This window comes from Lithobates pipiens, unplaced genomic scaffold, assembly GCF_037356315.1.
Source record: "Lithobates pipiens isolate NorthernLeopardFrog02 unplaced genomic scaffold, aLitPip1_a1.2 Scaffold_19, whole genome shotgun sequence".
NCBI lineage: Eukaryota > Metazoa > Chordata > Amphibia > Anura > Ranidae > Lithobates > Lithobates pipiens.
The window spans coordinates 239,206,415-239,225,026 of record NW_027507764.1 but is presented as its reverse complement, the minus strand read 5'-3'; the positions used below and the strand labels follow the sequence as shown (position 1 = coordinate 239,225,026).

Genomic DNA, 18,612 nt, shown 5'->3' with positions numbered 1-18,612 from the left:
AGAATAGTACTGACATTCAAAAAAGCTTACTTTATGTTGGCGCAGTAAAAAAGGAAGCAACATTAGCATTCCACCATCATGAACAATCCACCAAATATCAACATTCCCCTCACTGAAACGCTCTTGTTTGGCAGGAAATGAATCAATGTTCTTTGCCACAAGTAATGCTTGCTGAGCTGTTGTAGCATCTCGTACTGTATCTGGTGGAACACAAAAATTTACAATTAAATTCATTTTTTGAGACACATATGAATTATATTTCACCTACATCCATCTAATTAACCACTTGCCAACTGCCCCCTGGCAGTTTTACTGCTACAAGGCGGCAGCTGTGCACAGGATCATGTATATATACACACAAGATTCTGCTTTTCCACCTGCAAGGGGTATGCGTGCGCTTCCAGCGGGATTGCTTCTGCTGTGGTTCTTCGCACTCAATGTCCTCCGTCACCCACCGATCATTGGTAAGCAAAACAAAATGGTGATCTGCTTATGTAAGCAAAGCAGATCACTGTTCTGACAGGGGGAAAGGAGTGGCTTCTGTGTTCCTGCAAAGCAATGACTAGAATCCATCTCTTCCCCTAGTAAAGCAGCACATATAGTACACAAACACTGGCTAGGCACACAGTTAACGATTTAATTGCCCTAGATGTTTAACCCCCTTCCCAGCCAGTGTCATTAGTACAGTGACCGTGCATATATTTAGAATTGATCACTGTATTATTGCCACTTGTTTCAAGGACCGCCGACAAAGCGTCCAAAGGCACTGCACTGTTTGCAGATGAGCAGGTTGCAAGAAACCGCAGTTTCTTGAAGCCATGCTGACCCACCCTGTCTGCCATCCTTGGGGACTTAGGACAGGTGCACAATCCCACCCTCCTAGCTGCTTTAGACTGAGGGGCCCACACCACAGAACTCACCACCCCGACCGACTGCTGTGCCGTTCTGTTACAGGTGCCTGTGTCCAGTGTCAGCTCCCAGGTGTCCAGAGCAACAAAAAAAAAACGCGCTGTTCAGAGCAACAGGGACCAGCGCTGAGGATAAAAACCGCGCCGAACTATAACAAAATGGCCGCTGGCCACCCAGTATAAGGGACAATCACAGGGAAAATGGCCGCCAAACTTCAGGAAAATGGCCCTCGACCATGCTTTCCACAGAGACACACAGAAAATGGCCGACAAGCAACTGTACACAGTGAATGAACAGAGATAATGGAGGCAGAACAGCGTTATGGTGACAGCACATGCAGAGTCACCAGACACCCAGGAGAGACCACAGACACCGAAGGATACAGACAACCAGCGCAGCCCCCAACCCAAGGTCAGAGCTCCCCGGAGGCCCCTGGCTCAGGTACACACACCACTCAGCAGCCCAGCCATGCAGCATCCCCCACGGAGGTGGGGGGAAGGGACAGGAAGAGAAGAGAGGGAGGAGAAGGACTCCCTAATTGACCTCCCAGGGAATGCCCAGCTGCACAATCCCGCCGAGGCAGGAAGAGCTGTACTTACCATCCGGACGAGCAGGGGACATCCCATCACCGACCTACTCCCGAGCAGAACAGGGTGGTTGTTGGCCACGGCACACTGACAAAGACATCAGTAGTCCGATCATATGTGTGCCCCGGAGCGTTGCGCTCACCGGCCGCCCCTGGAGCCTGAGGGGCATGTTGTGGTCGACCCAGCGCGTACCTAGGGTCTGCGCGCGCTCAATGGCCAGGCTGGGGAGACTACAAGGATCTAGATTATCCAGCCTGTCACCCAGCCGGCTGTTGATAGCAGATCACAGATCTTAAAATCTTGCTCAAAAGGCAAAAATCCAGAGATTCCCAGGACTAATGGTCCCGCAGGGAGCCTAGGCCCTTCTCCTTCACTAGGCAGAAAAAAACTGAGCTGAGCTGCAGGAAGCAGGCTGAGGGGTTATTACCCCCTGAGCGGAACTGCAAGTTCTGTTGTATTTCACATGTATTAAGGGGCGGAACAGTGGTGTAGTGGTTAGCACTCTCGCCTAGCAGTAAATAGGGTCGCTGGTTCGACTCCCAACCACGACACTACCTGCCTGGAGTTTGCATGTTCTCCCTGTGCCTGCGTGGGTTTCCTCCGGGTACTCCGGTTTCCTCCCACACTCCAAAGACATGCGGGTAGGTTAATTGGCTTCTGTCCAAAATTGGCCCTAGTATATGAACGGGGACCTTGGATTGTGGGCTCCTTGAGGGTAGGGACCGATGTGAGTGTGCAATGTACAGGGATAGGCACAATTGTAGACACTCACTCAGGTTGAACTGGATGGACTGGTGTCTTTATTCAACCTTACTATGTAACTATGTTCTGCCTAGTCCTCTCCTGAAGGTGGCGTAATAACCCTACGGTCAAGATTACTGGAGCTGTGTCCGTCAATGAACGAAAGAGAAATGGTATTTTCCTTATGGTATTCTTTAAAATATAGTTTAAAGCTTGTGCAGAATATTGCTACTTGCTGCGGTGGGTTTGCTAAACATACCTACAGATAAAGTGCACGTGTGGATAGACAGTATGCAAAATATACATTAACAAATTTAAACACAATATATATATATATATATATATATATATATATATATATATATATATATATATATATATATATATATATATATATATATATATATATATATATTGTACATACATACACACACACACACACACACACACACACACACATATATATACATAATGCACATGTGCATATGCATGTGCACATAGTTGCACAGGTCCACACGCAAACCTACGCATACAAAACCGCACACGCAATGAACACGCATCTGTTCTATAAGGTGAAAGTCACCAGCGTGTATTGCTGGTGACAAAAGTAAAGTGACTGTTATGTGAACATAGCGTGCAAATGGGACACATACGTGTAGAGGTGTGCGCATGGAATGAGCTTATAAAAGTGCCTGTTGCAATAAATTGAGGTGAGAAACTGGTGAGTGTGTGTGAGGGAACTGAATTGCACCTACCTATGCGGTGTAGAGAGATGCATTTCTCTTTCTGTGTGGGTCTGTCAATTTGAACCTACAGAAAAAATGACACAAGAGGAATGGAACAGGGAAAATTGGACCTGGGAGGGATGACCTAAACTGCTGGTATATATCAATTGTGACAATATCAGTTCATATAGGGAATGGATAAATCCATAGAGTGAGACATCTGTATTACTGACCTGCATCCAAGATTTGTGACATTCCGATCTTTTACGAAATAGTGTTAGATGAGATAAAAAAGATCTGCCAAAAAAGCCACCCCAATGGCAAATTTGTACATACCACGGACAAGAATGAAGTCGTCCCAAAAGATATCATCAAGAATTTTCAAGACAGAGAAGATATCAGACAAACTGATAAGGGGGGACATTATTTGTCAAGGAGCAACATGCACCTCCTACAAACCCAATTCCTCCTCGACTACATCGAATTTTGTCTCATCCAAAATAATTTTTTCCTCTGTGGGTGAGTACTATAGACAAACCAGAGGGACAGCCATGGGAGCCAGATTTGCTCTAAGCTATGCAAACCTTTTTATGAGTTTATGGCATCCATTACTCTTACTTCGTTCTCCACATTCATTTGTGGCCCTCAGTATTCCTCCCCCTCCTTTTTTATTATATATTTATTATATTTTTATTATTATTATACATTTGTATTATTATCATTTTTTATAAAAGACGGCTACAGCGCGGACGCTAACTGCTGGGAGGGCGTCGCTGGACATCCTCCTGTTTACTTCCGCACTGCGCACTCCCTCAAGAGCGTATCGGGGAAGTTCTGTGCTGGCCTTGTCCCTTAGACACAGCCAGTCACAGATCGCTGTAAATGGGCAATCACAGCGGCTGTTTACAGCACGATCGGCGTGTCCAATGAAAGATGATCTCATATGTAAACATATGAGGTCATCTCTCATCGCCATCTCTCCCTCCTCACACAGACAGCGTGTGAGGAGGGAGAGATGAACGGCTGCAGCCGTAAGTAAAAAAAGAAAAAGAAAAAAGAAAAAAAAAGGAAAATAAAGTGCCACAGTACATGGCAGTGCCACCTGTCCCCAGTGCCACCTGTCAGTGTGATCTGTCCCCAGTGCCACGTATAAGTGCCACCTGTCATCAGTGCCATGTATAAGTGCCATCTGTCACCAGTGCCACGTGTCATCGGTACCACATAGTGCCATCTGTCATCAGTGTCACGTGTCATCAATGCCAGGTATCAGTGCCATCTGTCAACAGTGCCACGTATTAGTGCCATCTGTCATCAGTGCCACATATTAGTGCCACGTGTCATCAGTGCCACGTATTAGTGCCATCTTTCATCAGTCCCACATATTCGTGCCATCTGTCATCAGTGTCACGTGTCAGTGCCACGTATTAGTGGCATCTGTCATCAGTGTCACATCAGTGCCACGTATCAGTGCCACATCAGTGTCACATGTCATTGTCCTGGTGCTCCAGGGCCTTCAAAAGTGTAATAGGTAGTCAACAAGTTAGATGTGTAATTTATGCTCCTAAAACACATGATGGTGCTCCCTGCATGTTGGGCCTCTGTAAGTGGCTAGGCTGTGGAAAAGTCCCACACATGTGGTATCGTAATACTCAGGAGGAGTAGCAGAATTTATTTTGGGGCATCATTTGTGGTATACACATGCCAAGTGAGAGAAATAACCTATTACAATGACAATTTTGTGGAAAAAATTAAAAATAAATCTTCATTTTGCAAAGAATTGTGGGAAAAAATGACAACATCAAAAAGCTCACCATGCATCTTACTAAATACCTTGGAATGTTTATTTAAAAAAAAGGAGTCATTTGGGGGGTATTTGTACTTTCCCGGCTTGTTTGGGTCGCAAGAAATAAGCCACCAGTAAATCAGATGTGATCAATTTTGTATGATTTGGACCATTGCTTGTAGACTAACTTTCACAAAGACCAAATAATATCCACTAATGTGGGTTATTTTTACCAAAGATATGTAGCAGTATAAATTGTGGCAAAAAATTATGAAGAAACATTAATAATTAGCAAAATTTTATCACAGAAACTAAGAAAAATTTGTTTTTTTTTCTCAAATTTATGGTATTTTTTCATTTATAGCGCAAAAAAAATGAAAAACCCAGAGGTGATCAAATACCACCAAAAGAAAGCTCTATTTGTGGGGAAAAAAGGACAAAAAAATTAATTTGGGTACAGTATTACATGACTGAGTAATTGTCATTCAAAGTGTGAGAGCACTGAAATCTGAAATTTGGTCTGGGCAGGAGGGGGGTTTAAGTGCCCAGTAGGCAAGTGGTTAATAAACATTTATTATTAAAATGTATTATCAAAATTTAACATCAGTTTATTTCTGCATTTCTCATTACTGTTTGCATCTTGTAATTTGCAATTAGTCACCAGTTGGAATTGAAATTACTCTCTGCAGGTCAACACTACTATCAATGTGACAGGGAAATCCCACTGGTTGTGCACTACGGATTGGCTTGTCATCTGTGGCTCCTCCTACAACTGTGCTGGTGTGCGATCTAGGGAGTGAATTGGTTGCTCCTTGGCTCACACAGACTAGTCACATGCCCACCGTCCTGAGCTGCCACATGCACAGTCATTATTACACAGCGATCTGGCTCCCTGCAGACCACCGTATGTTTAGACCAGTCCCTTATAGGATAAGGCTGACTACTGGACATACGAACAGTCTCTGAAACACACGACCACGCCCATTCACGCAATGGCGTGCGTTCCACAGAGAGATCTATCCACTCATGTCTGCCATTAGGGTCTACAAGCCCGCCCCATGGACCCACCCACTGTTGGCTCTTAAAAAAGCCCGCACTTCTGTGTTCAAACATGGCCGATGTCCCATATGATAGAGACAGCCAAGAACTTTTTCATAGCAAAAGGCAACTCTCTGGTAAGAGGCACTCAGAATCCCCACAGAAGCAACTGCCTTCTGCTTTATCAGTGATGCACGCAGGCTGCAGTTCCCTCACAAATCTTGGATGCAGGTCAGTAATACAAATGTCTCACTCACTCTATGGATTCATCCCTCCCAGGTCCAATTTTCCCTGTTCCATCCCTTGTGTCTTTTTCTGTAGGTACAATTTGACAGACCCACACAGAAAGAGAAATACATCTCTCTACACCACATAGGTAGGTGTGATTCAGTTCCCTCATACACACTCACCAGTTTCTCACCTCAATTTATTGCAACATGCACTTTTATAAGCTCATTCCATGCACACACTTCTGCACGTATGTGTCTATGTGCCCCGATTGCACACCGATATGTTCACATAACAGTCGCTTTACTTTTGTCACCAGCCAATACACACTGGCAACTTTTACCTTATAGAACAGATGCGTGTTCTTTGCGTGTGCAGTTTTGTATGCATATGTGTGCACGCTATGTTGACATATATACATGCATATGCATATGTGCATCGTGTAACATATGTATATGTGCTTTTATCTCTCATATATATATGTATATATATATATATATATATATATATATATATAGCAATGTTCTTCGCAAGCTTTAAACTAGATTTTAAACAATTCCATAAGGAAAATAATTTTTAACGGCTCTCTAATGTTTTAATGTTTAAATACTGGTAGTAGTATTACTACTACTTTTTCTAAAAAAAAATAAAAAACCTTAACAGGTCTACATTTAGTTTTTTTATGTATTTTAACATATTAATTCCACTTTTAATTATATGTCTCTGGTCTGCATGGTGTAGTATACAACGCCAACTTTTAATATGTGCTCTGTAATATACACATATTTGATATCTAGCCTGTTTAGAGCGCTGGGATGTGGACAGCTCTAGAGCTAAGGAGAACTGATCACATGCCATGCGATACACCTCCCAACTAGCCATTCCTTTTATGTTAGTCTACCATATGGTACAGACTATTCTCCTTTTTTCAAGGCTCTGATGAAGAGGGAACCCCTCGAAATTCATAAGTAGGCCTTTGAGTACTTGCCCTTACATGGGCATATTTAACATTTAAACTTTTAATTTTTAATGTGTATATTTTCTAACCCAGCTTTTATGAATACGTAGGAACTTTTTTATATGCATTTATCTATTTTTGTATAGGAAAAATGTATTATCTTGATCCAAGCATTTGATCCTGCGCCTTCCACCTCTTTTCTTCCAATTGGCCTTCGTCAGACCACGCCTGGTCAGTTTAGGCAGTGGGAAACGCTTGATCATCTTCTACTTTTATTCTTTTGTAAGTACTACCACTCTATACCAACAACGCCTACACAAGCACAGGAGTATTTCTTTCTCTGCCTACATTGTCTTTAATAAGACTACAAGAACCAAGCTCTGACCCTTGATAAGCTAATGCTGTTCCAGGCATACCTGCAAAATGGGCAGGATTCGTCACAGAGTTTCCTAGGATAAAAGTTTCTTGTTTCAAATAGCCTTTCAGGAAGACTTTTTAGCGGTTTGCATCATGGGCACTACTGATCCAGACATGCCTCTGTCCCTCAGAACCCTGCATTAATAATCATGCTGTTCTTTGGACCCAGTAGGTTCAGGTACTAGGCTCTTATTTGAGTCTTCATTGTCCCACCCCCCCTTTTTTTTCTAAGCTCTTTACACTACTTTGTTACAAATGTTGTACTATGCTTCTGAGCTTTACAAGCCATTTGATTTTGCCTGGATGAGATCCCCTTGATTAGTCTCTCATTTATGTAACCAGCACTGTACTGGAGCCTGTTCTTTTGGATTATTGTGTCTTCTATATGCTTATAAATAATAATAAAACAAAACATACTGTTAAAGCCAGCGATCTTGAAGCAGGGTGAAACGCTGGGCCTTGAGACTAGAGACCTGTGCGTTTTGGAAGAGCTCATGGAGCATTTGGCAGAAATGTAATTAGCTCCACATCCATCTCAGCCAGTCCAAAAGTATGAGGATCACTGAAATGCCCCTCAACTTGATTGCTCGAAGCAGCAAGAAAGGCGTTTCAAGGTAAATAAAGGCATAGATTAAGCTGTCTACTTTATTGTTGAACCTGGAAGCCAGATGGTCATCTTCCAGCAATCCATACCTGTGACGCAGGTTTTGAACACCTTCAGGTTTAAGGATCAGTATTCTGGGTCTAGCACTATTTATTAACTAGTTGCTGACCGCCGGCCGTCAAATGACGGCCAGACGGCGCAGCTATTGTGGCGGGAGGCCGTCATATGATGGCCTCCCGTTTAAACAGGGATGCGCGCGATCGTGCGCGCGCATCCCTGTTTCTTCGGTGGCGGCGTGTCACGGAGACACCGCTCGCCACCGAAGGGGGTGAACAGCCATTCGTTATGGCTGTTTACCACGTGATCGGCCGTGATGAAGTCACGGCCGATCACAGATGGTCACACCCCCTACGTGCACGGCGCATGCGCGCGATCGCGAGCGCGCTGCGCGTGCACGTCGGTGGCGGCGTGTTCCCCGGGAACACTGCTCGTCACCGACACTGGTAAACAGCCATTGGCTGGCTGTTTACCCACGTGATCGGCTGTGATCCTTTCACAGCCAATCACTAAAATGTAAACAAACCGCGGTAACGGGATGTTACCGGGTTCTCCTCCTCACACACCGATCGTGTGTGAGGAGGAGATTGCGGTAACATCTCGTTACCGCATACAGTGTACACCAAACATACTGATTGCCCCCCCCCCCCAATAAAGAGGACCTGTCACCACCCCTCATAGTACCTGTCAATCACAGTCCATCAGAGTACCTGTCACAGTCCATCAGAGTATTTGAGTACCTGTCCCAGCCCATCAGAGTACCCGAGTACCTGTCCCAGCCCATCAGAGTACCCGAGTACCTGTCCCAGCCCATCAGAGTACCCGAGTACCTGTCCCAGCCCATCAGAGTACCCGAGTACCTGTCCCAGCCCATCAGAGTACCTGTCCCAGCCCATCAGAGTACCTGTCCCAGCCCATCAGAGTACCTGTCCCAGCCCATCAGAGTACCCGAGTACCTGTCCCAGCCCATCAGAGTACCTGTCCCAGCCCATCAGAGTACCTGTCCCAGCCCATCAGAGTACCTGTCCCAGCCCATCAGAGTACCTGTCCCAGCCCATCAGAGTACCCGAGTACCTGTCCCAGCCCATCTGAGTACCCGAGTACCTGTCCCAGCCCATCTGAGTACCCGAGTACCTGTCCCAGCCCATCTGAGTACCCGAGTACCTGTCCCAGCCCATCTGAGTACCCGAGTACCTGTCCCAGCCCATCTGAGTACCCGAGTACCTGTCCCAGCCCATCTGAGTACCAGAGTACCTCTGTCACAGTTCATCTGAGTACCCGAGTACCTGTCCCGGCCCATCAGAGTACCCGAGTACCTGTCCCGGCCCATCAGAGTACCCGAGTACCTGTCCCGGCCCATCAGAGTACCCGAGTACCTGTCACGGCACATCAGAGTACCCGAGTACCTGTCACGGCACATCAGAGTACCCGAGTACCTGTCACGGCACATCAGAGTACCCGAGTACCTGTCACGGCACATCAGAGTACCCGAGTACCTGTCACGGCACATCAGAGTACCCGAGTACTTGTCACGGCACATCAGAGTACCCGAGTACCTGTCACGGCCCATCAGGGTACCCGAGTACCTGTCACGGCCCAACAGGATACCCGAGTACCTGTCACGGCCCATCAGGGTACCCGAGTACCTGTCACAGTCCATTAGAGTACCGAGTACCTGTCACAGCCCATCTGAGTACCCGAGTACCTGTCACAGTTCATCTGAGTACCTGTCACCGCCCTTCAGAGTACCCAAATACCAGTCACCAAACCATCAGAGTACCTGTCACCAGGCCATCAGAGTACCCGAGTACTTGTCACCAGGCCATCAGAGTACCCGAGTACCTGTCACCAGGCCATCAGAGTACCCGAGTACCTGTCACCAGGCCATCAGAGTACCCGAGTACCTGTCACCAGGCCATCAGAGTACCCGAGTACCTGTCACCAGGCCATCAGAGTACTCGAGTACCTGTCACCAGGCCATCAGAGTACCCAAGTACCTGTCACCAGGCCATCAGAGTACCCGAGTACCTGTCACCAGGCAATCAGAGTACCCGAGTACCTGTTCCAGTCCATCTGAGTACCCGAGTACCTGTCACAGTCCACCTGAGTACCCGAGTACCTATCTCCAGCCCATCAGAGTACCCGAGTACCTATTTGCAGCCCATGTCTCATAGAATATACGTTGGGGTGTTTACTTTCCAAAATGGGGTCATTTTGTGGGTAATTTCACTGTCCTGGTGGTCCAGGACCTTCAAAAGTGTGATGGGTAGGAATGAAATAAGATGTGTCATTTATGCTCCTAGAACGCCTGAACGTACTACTTCAATGTTTGGCCCATCTATGTGGCCAGGCTGTGTAAAAGTCCTACACATGTGGTATCGCCTTACTCGGGAGGAGTAGCAGAATGTATTTTGGTGTGTAATTTTTGCTATATACATGTTATGTGTTAGAAATATCTTATAAATTGACAATTTTGTGTAAAAAAAAATGCGTTTTAATTTTTTTCCACATATTCCAAAAACTTCTGGAAAAAAATGAACCGTTCAAAAGACTCATTATGCCTCACAGATTATACGTTGGGGTGTTTGCTTTCCAAAATGGGGTAATTTTATGGGAAATTCCATTGTGCTGGTACTCCAGGGCCTTCAAAAGTGTAATAGGTGGTTGAGAAATGAGATGCGTAATTTTTGCTCATAGAACGTCTGAAGGTACTACATCAATGTTAGTGCTCTGTATGTGGCCAGGCTGTGTAAAAAAGTCTCACACACGTGGTATCGCCGTACTCGGGAAGAGTAGCAGAATGTATTTTGGGGTGTCATTTTTGCTATATACATGCTATGTGTTAGAAATATCTTATAAATTGACAATTTTGTGTAAAAAAAAATGCGTTTTAATTTTTTTCCACATATTCCAAAAACTTCTGGAAAAAAATTAACCATTCAAAAGACTCATTATGCCTCACAGATTATACGTTGGGGTGTTTGCTTTCCAAAATGGGGTGATTTTATGGGAAATTCCATTGTCCTGGTACTCCAGGGCCTTCAAAAGTGTAATAGGTGGTTGAGAAATGAGATGCGTCATTTTTGCTCGTAGAACGTCTGAAGGTACTACATCAATGTTGGTGCTCTGTATGTGGCCAGGCTGTGTAAAAGTCTCACACATGTGGTATCGCCGTACTCGGGAAGAGTAGCAGAATGTATTTTGGGGGGTAATTTGTTGTATACATATGCTGTGTGTGAGAAATAACCTGATAATATGACAATTTAGTAAAAAAAAATAAAAAAAAATAAAAAATCTTCATTTTGCAAAGAATTGTGGGAAAAAATGACAACTTAAAAAAACTCACCATGCTACTTACTTAATACCTTGGGATGTCTACTTTGTAAAAAGGGGTCATTTGGGGGGTATTTGTACTTTCCTGACTAGTTAGAGTCTCAAGAAATGAGATACACCTGATGTACTGAAGGCCTGATCAGAAGTGATGAATTTTCAGTGATTGGCACCATAGTTTGTAGACTCTATAACTTTCACAAAGACCAAATAATATATTCTAATGTGGGTTATTTTTACCAAAGATATGTAGCAGTATAAATTTTGGCCAAAATTTATGAAGAAAAATTACTAATTAGCAAAAATTTATGACAGAAACAAAGAAAAAGGCATTTTTTTCACAAAATTTACGTTTTATTTTATGTATAGCACAAAAAATAAAAAATCCACTAGTGATTAAATACCACTAAAAGAAAGCTCTATTTGTGTGGAAAAAAGGACGCAAGTTTCATATGGATACTGTGTTGGATGACTGAGTAATTGTCATTCAAAGTGTGAGAGCGCTGAAAGCTGAAAATTGGTCTGGTCAGGAAGGGGGTGTAACTGCACTGTACTGAGGTGGTTAAGGAACTCTGCCAGCCCATTGTCAGAGGCTAAGATGTGCAAGACTGACAAGACTAGAATGGGAAGTTCTGCCCAAGAATATGTGCTCAGTTTTGTTTAGATGAGACTTACGGTTCTTCCCTAATGGCTGATGTATGGCACTGCTGTGACTTTGGGCCTGCCTGTCCCTGCAATGCTAGACATTTCAACTGAAATGTCATATAATCACGATTCAGTAAGGCAAACTTCACGATTGTGGATCTGGAGCCAAGATTCCTGTGGTGCCCATATCCCATGCACCAACAAGGTGCCCAGGGCTTTACCTCAGCCCAACTGACTGATGTTTGAAGATCCCAGAAGAATTTGGAAGAAAGGACTTCACAGGCTCCAGATTTGGATTTCTGAGCCACCAAGCTAGCGACAAACTTTGGTGCATGATGAATTGGTCTGTACAAGGACTGGACTGACTTGTCCCAAGAAGACAAAATGTTGTGTTGTAGGGGTCTGTTGCAGAACTGGGCAAATGGAGCTTCCTTGAAGGAGGCTACCATGAGCCCAGAACTCTCATGCAGAAATGAAGAGTTGGGTCACTGCTGGACTAAAAAGTCTGAGCAGTAAAAAAATGTAAGCTTCTCCTGAGGAGCAACAACTTTGGCTTGAGCTTTGTCTAAGTTAAGACTAAGATATTCCCACATATTCCTGTCAGTTCCAGTGATGACTTTTGGTTCAGAATCCAGATCTGGCAGTTCAGTAAGACTAGCTGAGGAGTCAATAATTTGGCAAACATCCTAAGTACAGCAGACCGCTCTACCACAAAGACTGGGGAAATTACATTGAGCTACACAAAACTTGCTAGAGCTGCATAGAGACCTGCTAATCTGTGCAGGGACACAGGTCGGTTGGTATAAATTAACTAGGGAGGGGCAGGGAATATTTTTTTTTCCAGCTTGTAGCCCCTGAAAACCACCTCCCACACCCAAGAATATGTAATGCTGGCTGCCCTAGTGTCAGCAAAGTCTCAAAAATGCCCTCACACATGCTGAAGATTTGCTGCTTTGCATATTGAGGCCTGGGAGTAATAAAATGAACACACCTTGACTTAAGCCCGAGTCCTGGGGTTTCTTTGCTGGGCTGATAGAAATTCTTGCCCTGGTGACATCTGTGATAAGGGTGTACAGGGCAGCCCTGATAAAGGAGGAGCTCCCTGAAATGTGGTGTCCTTATTGCTGGCCTTTGAAGTCAACCCTCAAGCTTTGGGTTATGTGTACTACATCAATACCAGCTGAGACAGTCTTCTCTAAGCCAGGGGTGCCCAACAAGTGGCCCGGGGTCCACATGTGGCCTGCGACCTCCTTCTGTGGGATGTTGGATTGGCAAGCCCAGATCATGGATTGCAGACCTGCCATCACAGACCAGCTGTGTTTAATGAAGCCGGCAAAGCAAGCAGCTGTGGAGCAGAGCTATATAAGCTGATGCTTCCTGTATAGTGCTGTCTCCTGCCACAGGCAGAGTGATACCAAATGCACTCTGCCTGGGACAGCAACAGCAGGCGATACCTGAATGGAAAACTGTTATTAAAGGTCAGTTTTTACTAAAATTGCAGTGTATGTGTGGGCATATCTGCGTAGTGATTACTAGGCTGCTTTCCAACCTATCCGCAGGTGCAGTGCACCTTACGGTTACCTACATTGAGCCATAGACTTCTGTTATTACCTGCGGGTTTGGTGTGCTTTCAGAAAGTGCACCACACCTGCAGGATATAATAGAAGTCTATGACAAATTGTAGCTAACCCGCTGGAAAGACACAGGTGCACTGTGCTGCATAGTGTGAAAGGCCCCTTTCACACAATCGGTCCTACCCAATCGGACCCTCCATTCACCTCTATGAAACGGCAGATGTAAACAGATTTGTGTCCATTTACACCCGTCTACCTCCAATCTGATTCGCTAAAAAAATAAAAATAACCCTTCTGTTTGGGCGGATCGGAGGACCCATAGAGTAGAGTAAGCTGTGTCCGTGTCCGGTCTGCATGGACCTGTCATCTGCCTGCTCATTGGGGCCCGTGACCAGCTACCAAGTTTCTTAACCACATCAGCACCAGCGTATTGTAATATGAGATGGTATCCCCCAACCTGGGCAGGCGACATATGAAGTCCTCTCATTCCCGGCCGTCTAGCTAGTAATGGCCTTGATCTGCGATTTTTTTTTTCATGACTGCGACATTAAGGCGGACACATCAGACACTTTTAAAACATTTTTGGGACCATTCACATTTACATAGCAATTGGTGCTGTAAAATTGCACTGATTACTGTGTAAATGTGACTGACAAGGAAGGGGTTAACACTAGGGGGCACTGCAGAGGTTAATTATGTTCTCTGGGAGTGATTCTAACTGTGGGGGGTGGGGACTCACAAGGGGAGGAGACCGATCAGTGTTCCTCTATACTGGGAACACACCATCGGTCTCCTCTCCTCTGACAGCACGTGGATCTGCGTGTTTACATACACAGATCCACGGTCCTGCTGTGTTCCTGAGCAAGCAAGGGTGCCCGGCGGACATCACAGATCAATTACTAGTAAAAAAAAAAAAAAAAAAAAAAAAAAATGCCATAAATCTATCCTCTATTTTGTAGATGCTATAACTTTTGCACAAACCAATCAATATACGCTTATTGCAATTTTGTTTTACTAAAAATATGTAGAAGAATATGTATCGGCCTAAACTGAGGAAAACTTTTTTTTTTTTTTTACAAATAGAATATTTATTATAGCAAAAAGTAAAAAATAGTGTTTTTTTTAACCACTTGCTTACTGGGCACTTAAACACCCTTCCTGCCCAGACCAATTTTCAGCTTTCGGTGCTCTCATGCTTTGAATGACAATTACTCAGTCATGTAACACTGTACCCAAATAAATTTTTTGTCCTTTTTTTCCCACAAATAGAGCTTTCTTTTGGTGGTATTTGATCACCTCTGGGGTTTTTATTTTTTGTGCTATAATTGAAAAAAGACTGAAAATTTTGAAAAAAAACGCATATTTCTTTGTTTCTGTGACAAAATTATGCAAATTATTAATTTTTCTTCATAAATGTTGCCCACAATTTATACTGCTACATGTCTTTGGTAAAAATAACCCAAATTAGTGGATATTATTTGGTCTTTGTGAAAGTTAGAGAGTCTACAAGCTGTGGTGCGAATCATACAAAATTGATCACATCTGATGTACTGGTGGCTATCTCATTTCTTGCGACCCGAACAAGTCAGGAAAGTACAAATACCCCCCAAATGACCCCTTTTTGGAAAGTAGACATTCAAGGTATTTAGTAAGAGGCATAGTGAGCTTTTTGATGTTGTCATTTTTTTCCCACAATTCTTTGCAAAATTAAAAAAAATATATTTAATTTTTTTCCACAAAATTGTCATTGTAATAGGTTATTTCTCTCACTTGGCATGTGTATACCACAAATGACACCCCAAAAAAATTCTGCTACTCCTCCTGAGTATTACAATACCACATGTGTGGGACTTTTTCACAGCCTGGCCACATAGAGAGGCCCAACATGCAGGGAGCGCCATCACGTGTTCTAGGAGCATAAATCATACATCTAACTTGTTGACTACCTATTAGCCCCTGTACACACGGTCGGAGAATCTGTCGGAATGCATCTTATCGGACCGTGTCGTCAGATAATCCGACTGTGTGTGGTATGCATCGGACTGATTCCATCCGAATCTCCGTCTGACCCAATTTTCCAACATGTTGGAAATATTTCCCGACCAACTGGGCCGGTCGGACCTAATCCGATCATGTGTATAGCATTTTGATCGGACCAAGTGCCACGCATGCTCAGATCAAATTCCTACGTCAAAGCTATTGGCTACTAGCCTGAATGTAGTCCCATCGTAACAAAATTACGTCATCACGTTCTGAAAGATCTGATTTTTCGCCAACTTGGCCCGACCGTGTGTATGCAACAGTTTCGGACACAATCCGTCGGACACAATCCGTCGGACTAAATCCGACGGATTTGGTTGGCAAAATCTCCGACCGTGTGTACAGGGGCTCACACTTTTGAAGGCCCTGGAGCACCAGGACAATGACATATGACAGATAGCACCGATACGTGGCGCTGATGACAGATGGCACTAATACGTGGCACCGATGACAGATGGCACTAATACGTGGCATTGATGAAACATGACACTGACAACAGATGGCACGTGACACTGACAGGTGGCACTGATGACAGATGGCACTAATATGTGGCACTGATGACAGATGGCACTGGGGACAAATGGCACTGACAACAGGTGGCACTGGGGACAGATAGTGCTATCTGTCCCCAGTGCCACCTGTTAGTGCTATCTGTCCCCAGTGCCACCTGTTAGTGCTAACAGGTGGCACTGGGGAGGATGGCACTGGGCGAGGATGGCACTGGGCAAGGATGGCACTTTAAAAAAAAAAAAATTTTACTTAAGGCTGCTGCAGCCGTTCATCTGTCCCTTCTCACACGCTGTCTGTGTGAGGAGGGAGAGCAGCGCTGAGAGATGATCTCATATGTTTACATATGAGATCATCTCTCATTGGATAGGCCGATCACGCTGTAAACGGCCGCTGTGATTGGCCGTTTACAGCGATCTGTGACTGGCTGTGCCCGAGGGACACGGCCAGCACAGAATTTCCCCGTTGCGTGCTCGCGGGAGCATGCATTGCGGAAGTAAACAGGAGGCCGTCCAGGGACGGCCTCCCGGCAGTTAGCGTCTGCTCTGTAGCCGTCTTTCAGCTATAGGGCGGCGCGAATCGGTTAAATTGACGCTCTTCTTTTGTTTATAGCCCAAAAAATTTAAACTGCAGAGGTGACCAAATACCACCAAAAATAAAGCTCTATTTGTGTGAAAAAAGGGCGTACATTTTGAGTGCAACGTCGCACAACTGCGCAATTGTCAGTTAAAGCGACGCAGTGCCAAAAATCACAAAAGGTGCTCTGGTAAGGAAGGGGGTAAAATCCTCCGGGGCTGAAGTGGCTAAGTGGCCATCACTCTTCAAAAGGTTGGGCAGCCCTGCTCTAAAGCTATGAAAGGTTGGGCAGCCCTGCTCTAAGGGTGCACCTCCTAACATGTAGAATTGGCCATAAGAAACTTAGCATCAGACAGTCTCAGTGGCTGAAGGCTCGGAGGTCACTAATGCCATAGGCAGACCAGAAGAGGATTCTGCAGGGGAATTTGTGTAAGCATGCTTGTGGTCTCTATGACCCGAGTCCACAATCAACCATCCTGTCAGGCCCTACTCCATTCCTGTGGTAAAATCATCCCAGGCTAGAGCCAAGAATTGGGCCACATCCAACAGCAAGTGGAGCCTATGATGATATCAGATGCTAGCACAAACATCACATTTATATAGACTGCAGTACTGTATGTGTGCTGTTTCTTTAGGATTACATTGTGTATGTAATAACCACCTATTTTTTTTTTGGGTTGAACTAGATGGACTTTTTTTTTAACTTAACTATATACTATATACATTGTAGAGGAGAGATGTGGGGTCTTAATGACCCTAGATCTCTCCATAAAGAGAGATTATTATTTCTATTCCCTTTGATAGGAATAAAAGTGATCAAAGAAAATTGTTTTAATGGGACAATGTAAAAAAAAAAATAAGAAAAAAAAAAGAGTTAAAGCGCCCCCGTCCCCCCTTCCCCAGCTCATGCACAGTGGTGAATGCATATGTAGGTCACACCCACATATGTAAACGGTGTTAAAACCACACATGTGAGGTACTGGCCCAAACATCAGAGTGAGAATAATAATTCTAGCACTAGATCTCCTCTAACTCTAAACTGGCAACCTGTAAAAAAAATTGAAAGCGTTGCCTATGGAGATTTTTAGGTACCGTAGTTTGTCACTATTCCACGAGCATACGCAATTTTAAAGCATGACATACTGGGTTCCTATTTGCTCGGTGTAACATCATCTTTCATAATTTGCAAAAATCCTGCATGACTGCAGTGAAATCCTCACAGGTTAAAGTCAAGGAGGGGCCACACCCCAGAGTCAATGAAGATGTCAAAAATGGCATAAAATCAAGCAGAAGGTTAAATTCCAGTCCATCATTTTTAGGCACCTTACGGAGCACAGCAGTCAAATCATTAGTGGAGCTTGAACTGGAAGTACCCAGGACAGCGGGTGTGTCCCCTATGTATCTTGGATTCAACATGCTGTACCACAAGGAAGGGACAATGTAGTTCAGGGTATAAGATACTTATTAAAGCGTTTGTTAACCCAAAAAAGAATAAAAAGTAGATTCTGGTCCCTTAAAGCAGATTACACAGCACTGGTACTATGTAATCTGCCCCCCTCTAAACTGTAAAACCCCCACCACCCCTAAACCTACCACTTCCTGTATTGACCTCTCTAAACAGACCATTATGACCAGGGGCAGGTGCGCCCTGATCACCATAGTCAAAGTGCCTCCTTCTGTGATAGGCTGCCTGCTCTCTTCTCTCTCCCCCCCCCCACTCCTCCCTGTCAGCGCCCACTATGTCTGTCTCCGGCCCCGCAATTATTTTGATACTAAAATATTAAATTTATCACTGCCAGACTCTCTATTAGAGGCTGGCATAGCACACTGTGTATGTTTTATTTAAAAACAAGCGCTGTAAATACTGAATATCAGCTGCTGTCTTCAAGCCAG

General features: G+C 44.5%; 1 protein-coding gene across 2 annotated transcripts in view; it reads right to left on the bottom strand.

Moving 5' to 3' along the window:
• SLC12A7 (solute carrier family 12 member 7) overlaps window positions 1-18,612 on the bottom strand; it is a 684,227-nt gene that overhangs the window by 164,406 nt on the left and 501,209 nt on the right. For both annotated transcript variants that reach the window (XM_077491822.1, XM_077491823.1), the window contains exon 19: window positions 31-200. In XM_077491822.1, the coding sequence (XP_077347948.1) occupies window positions 31-200 (170 nt within the window). The remainder of the gene's footprint in view (window positions 1-30; window positions 201-18,612) is intronic.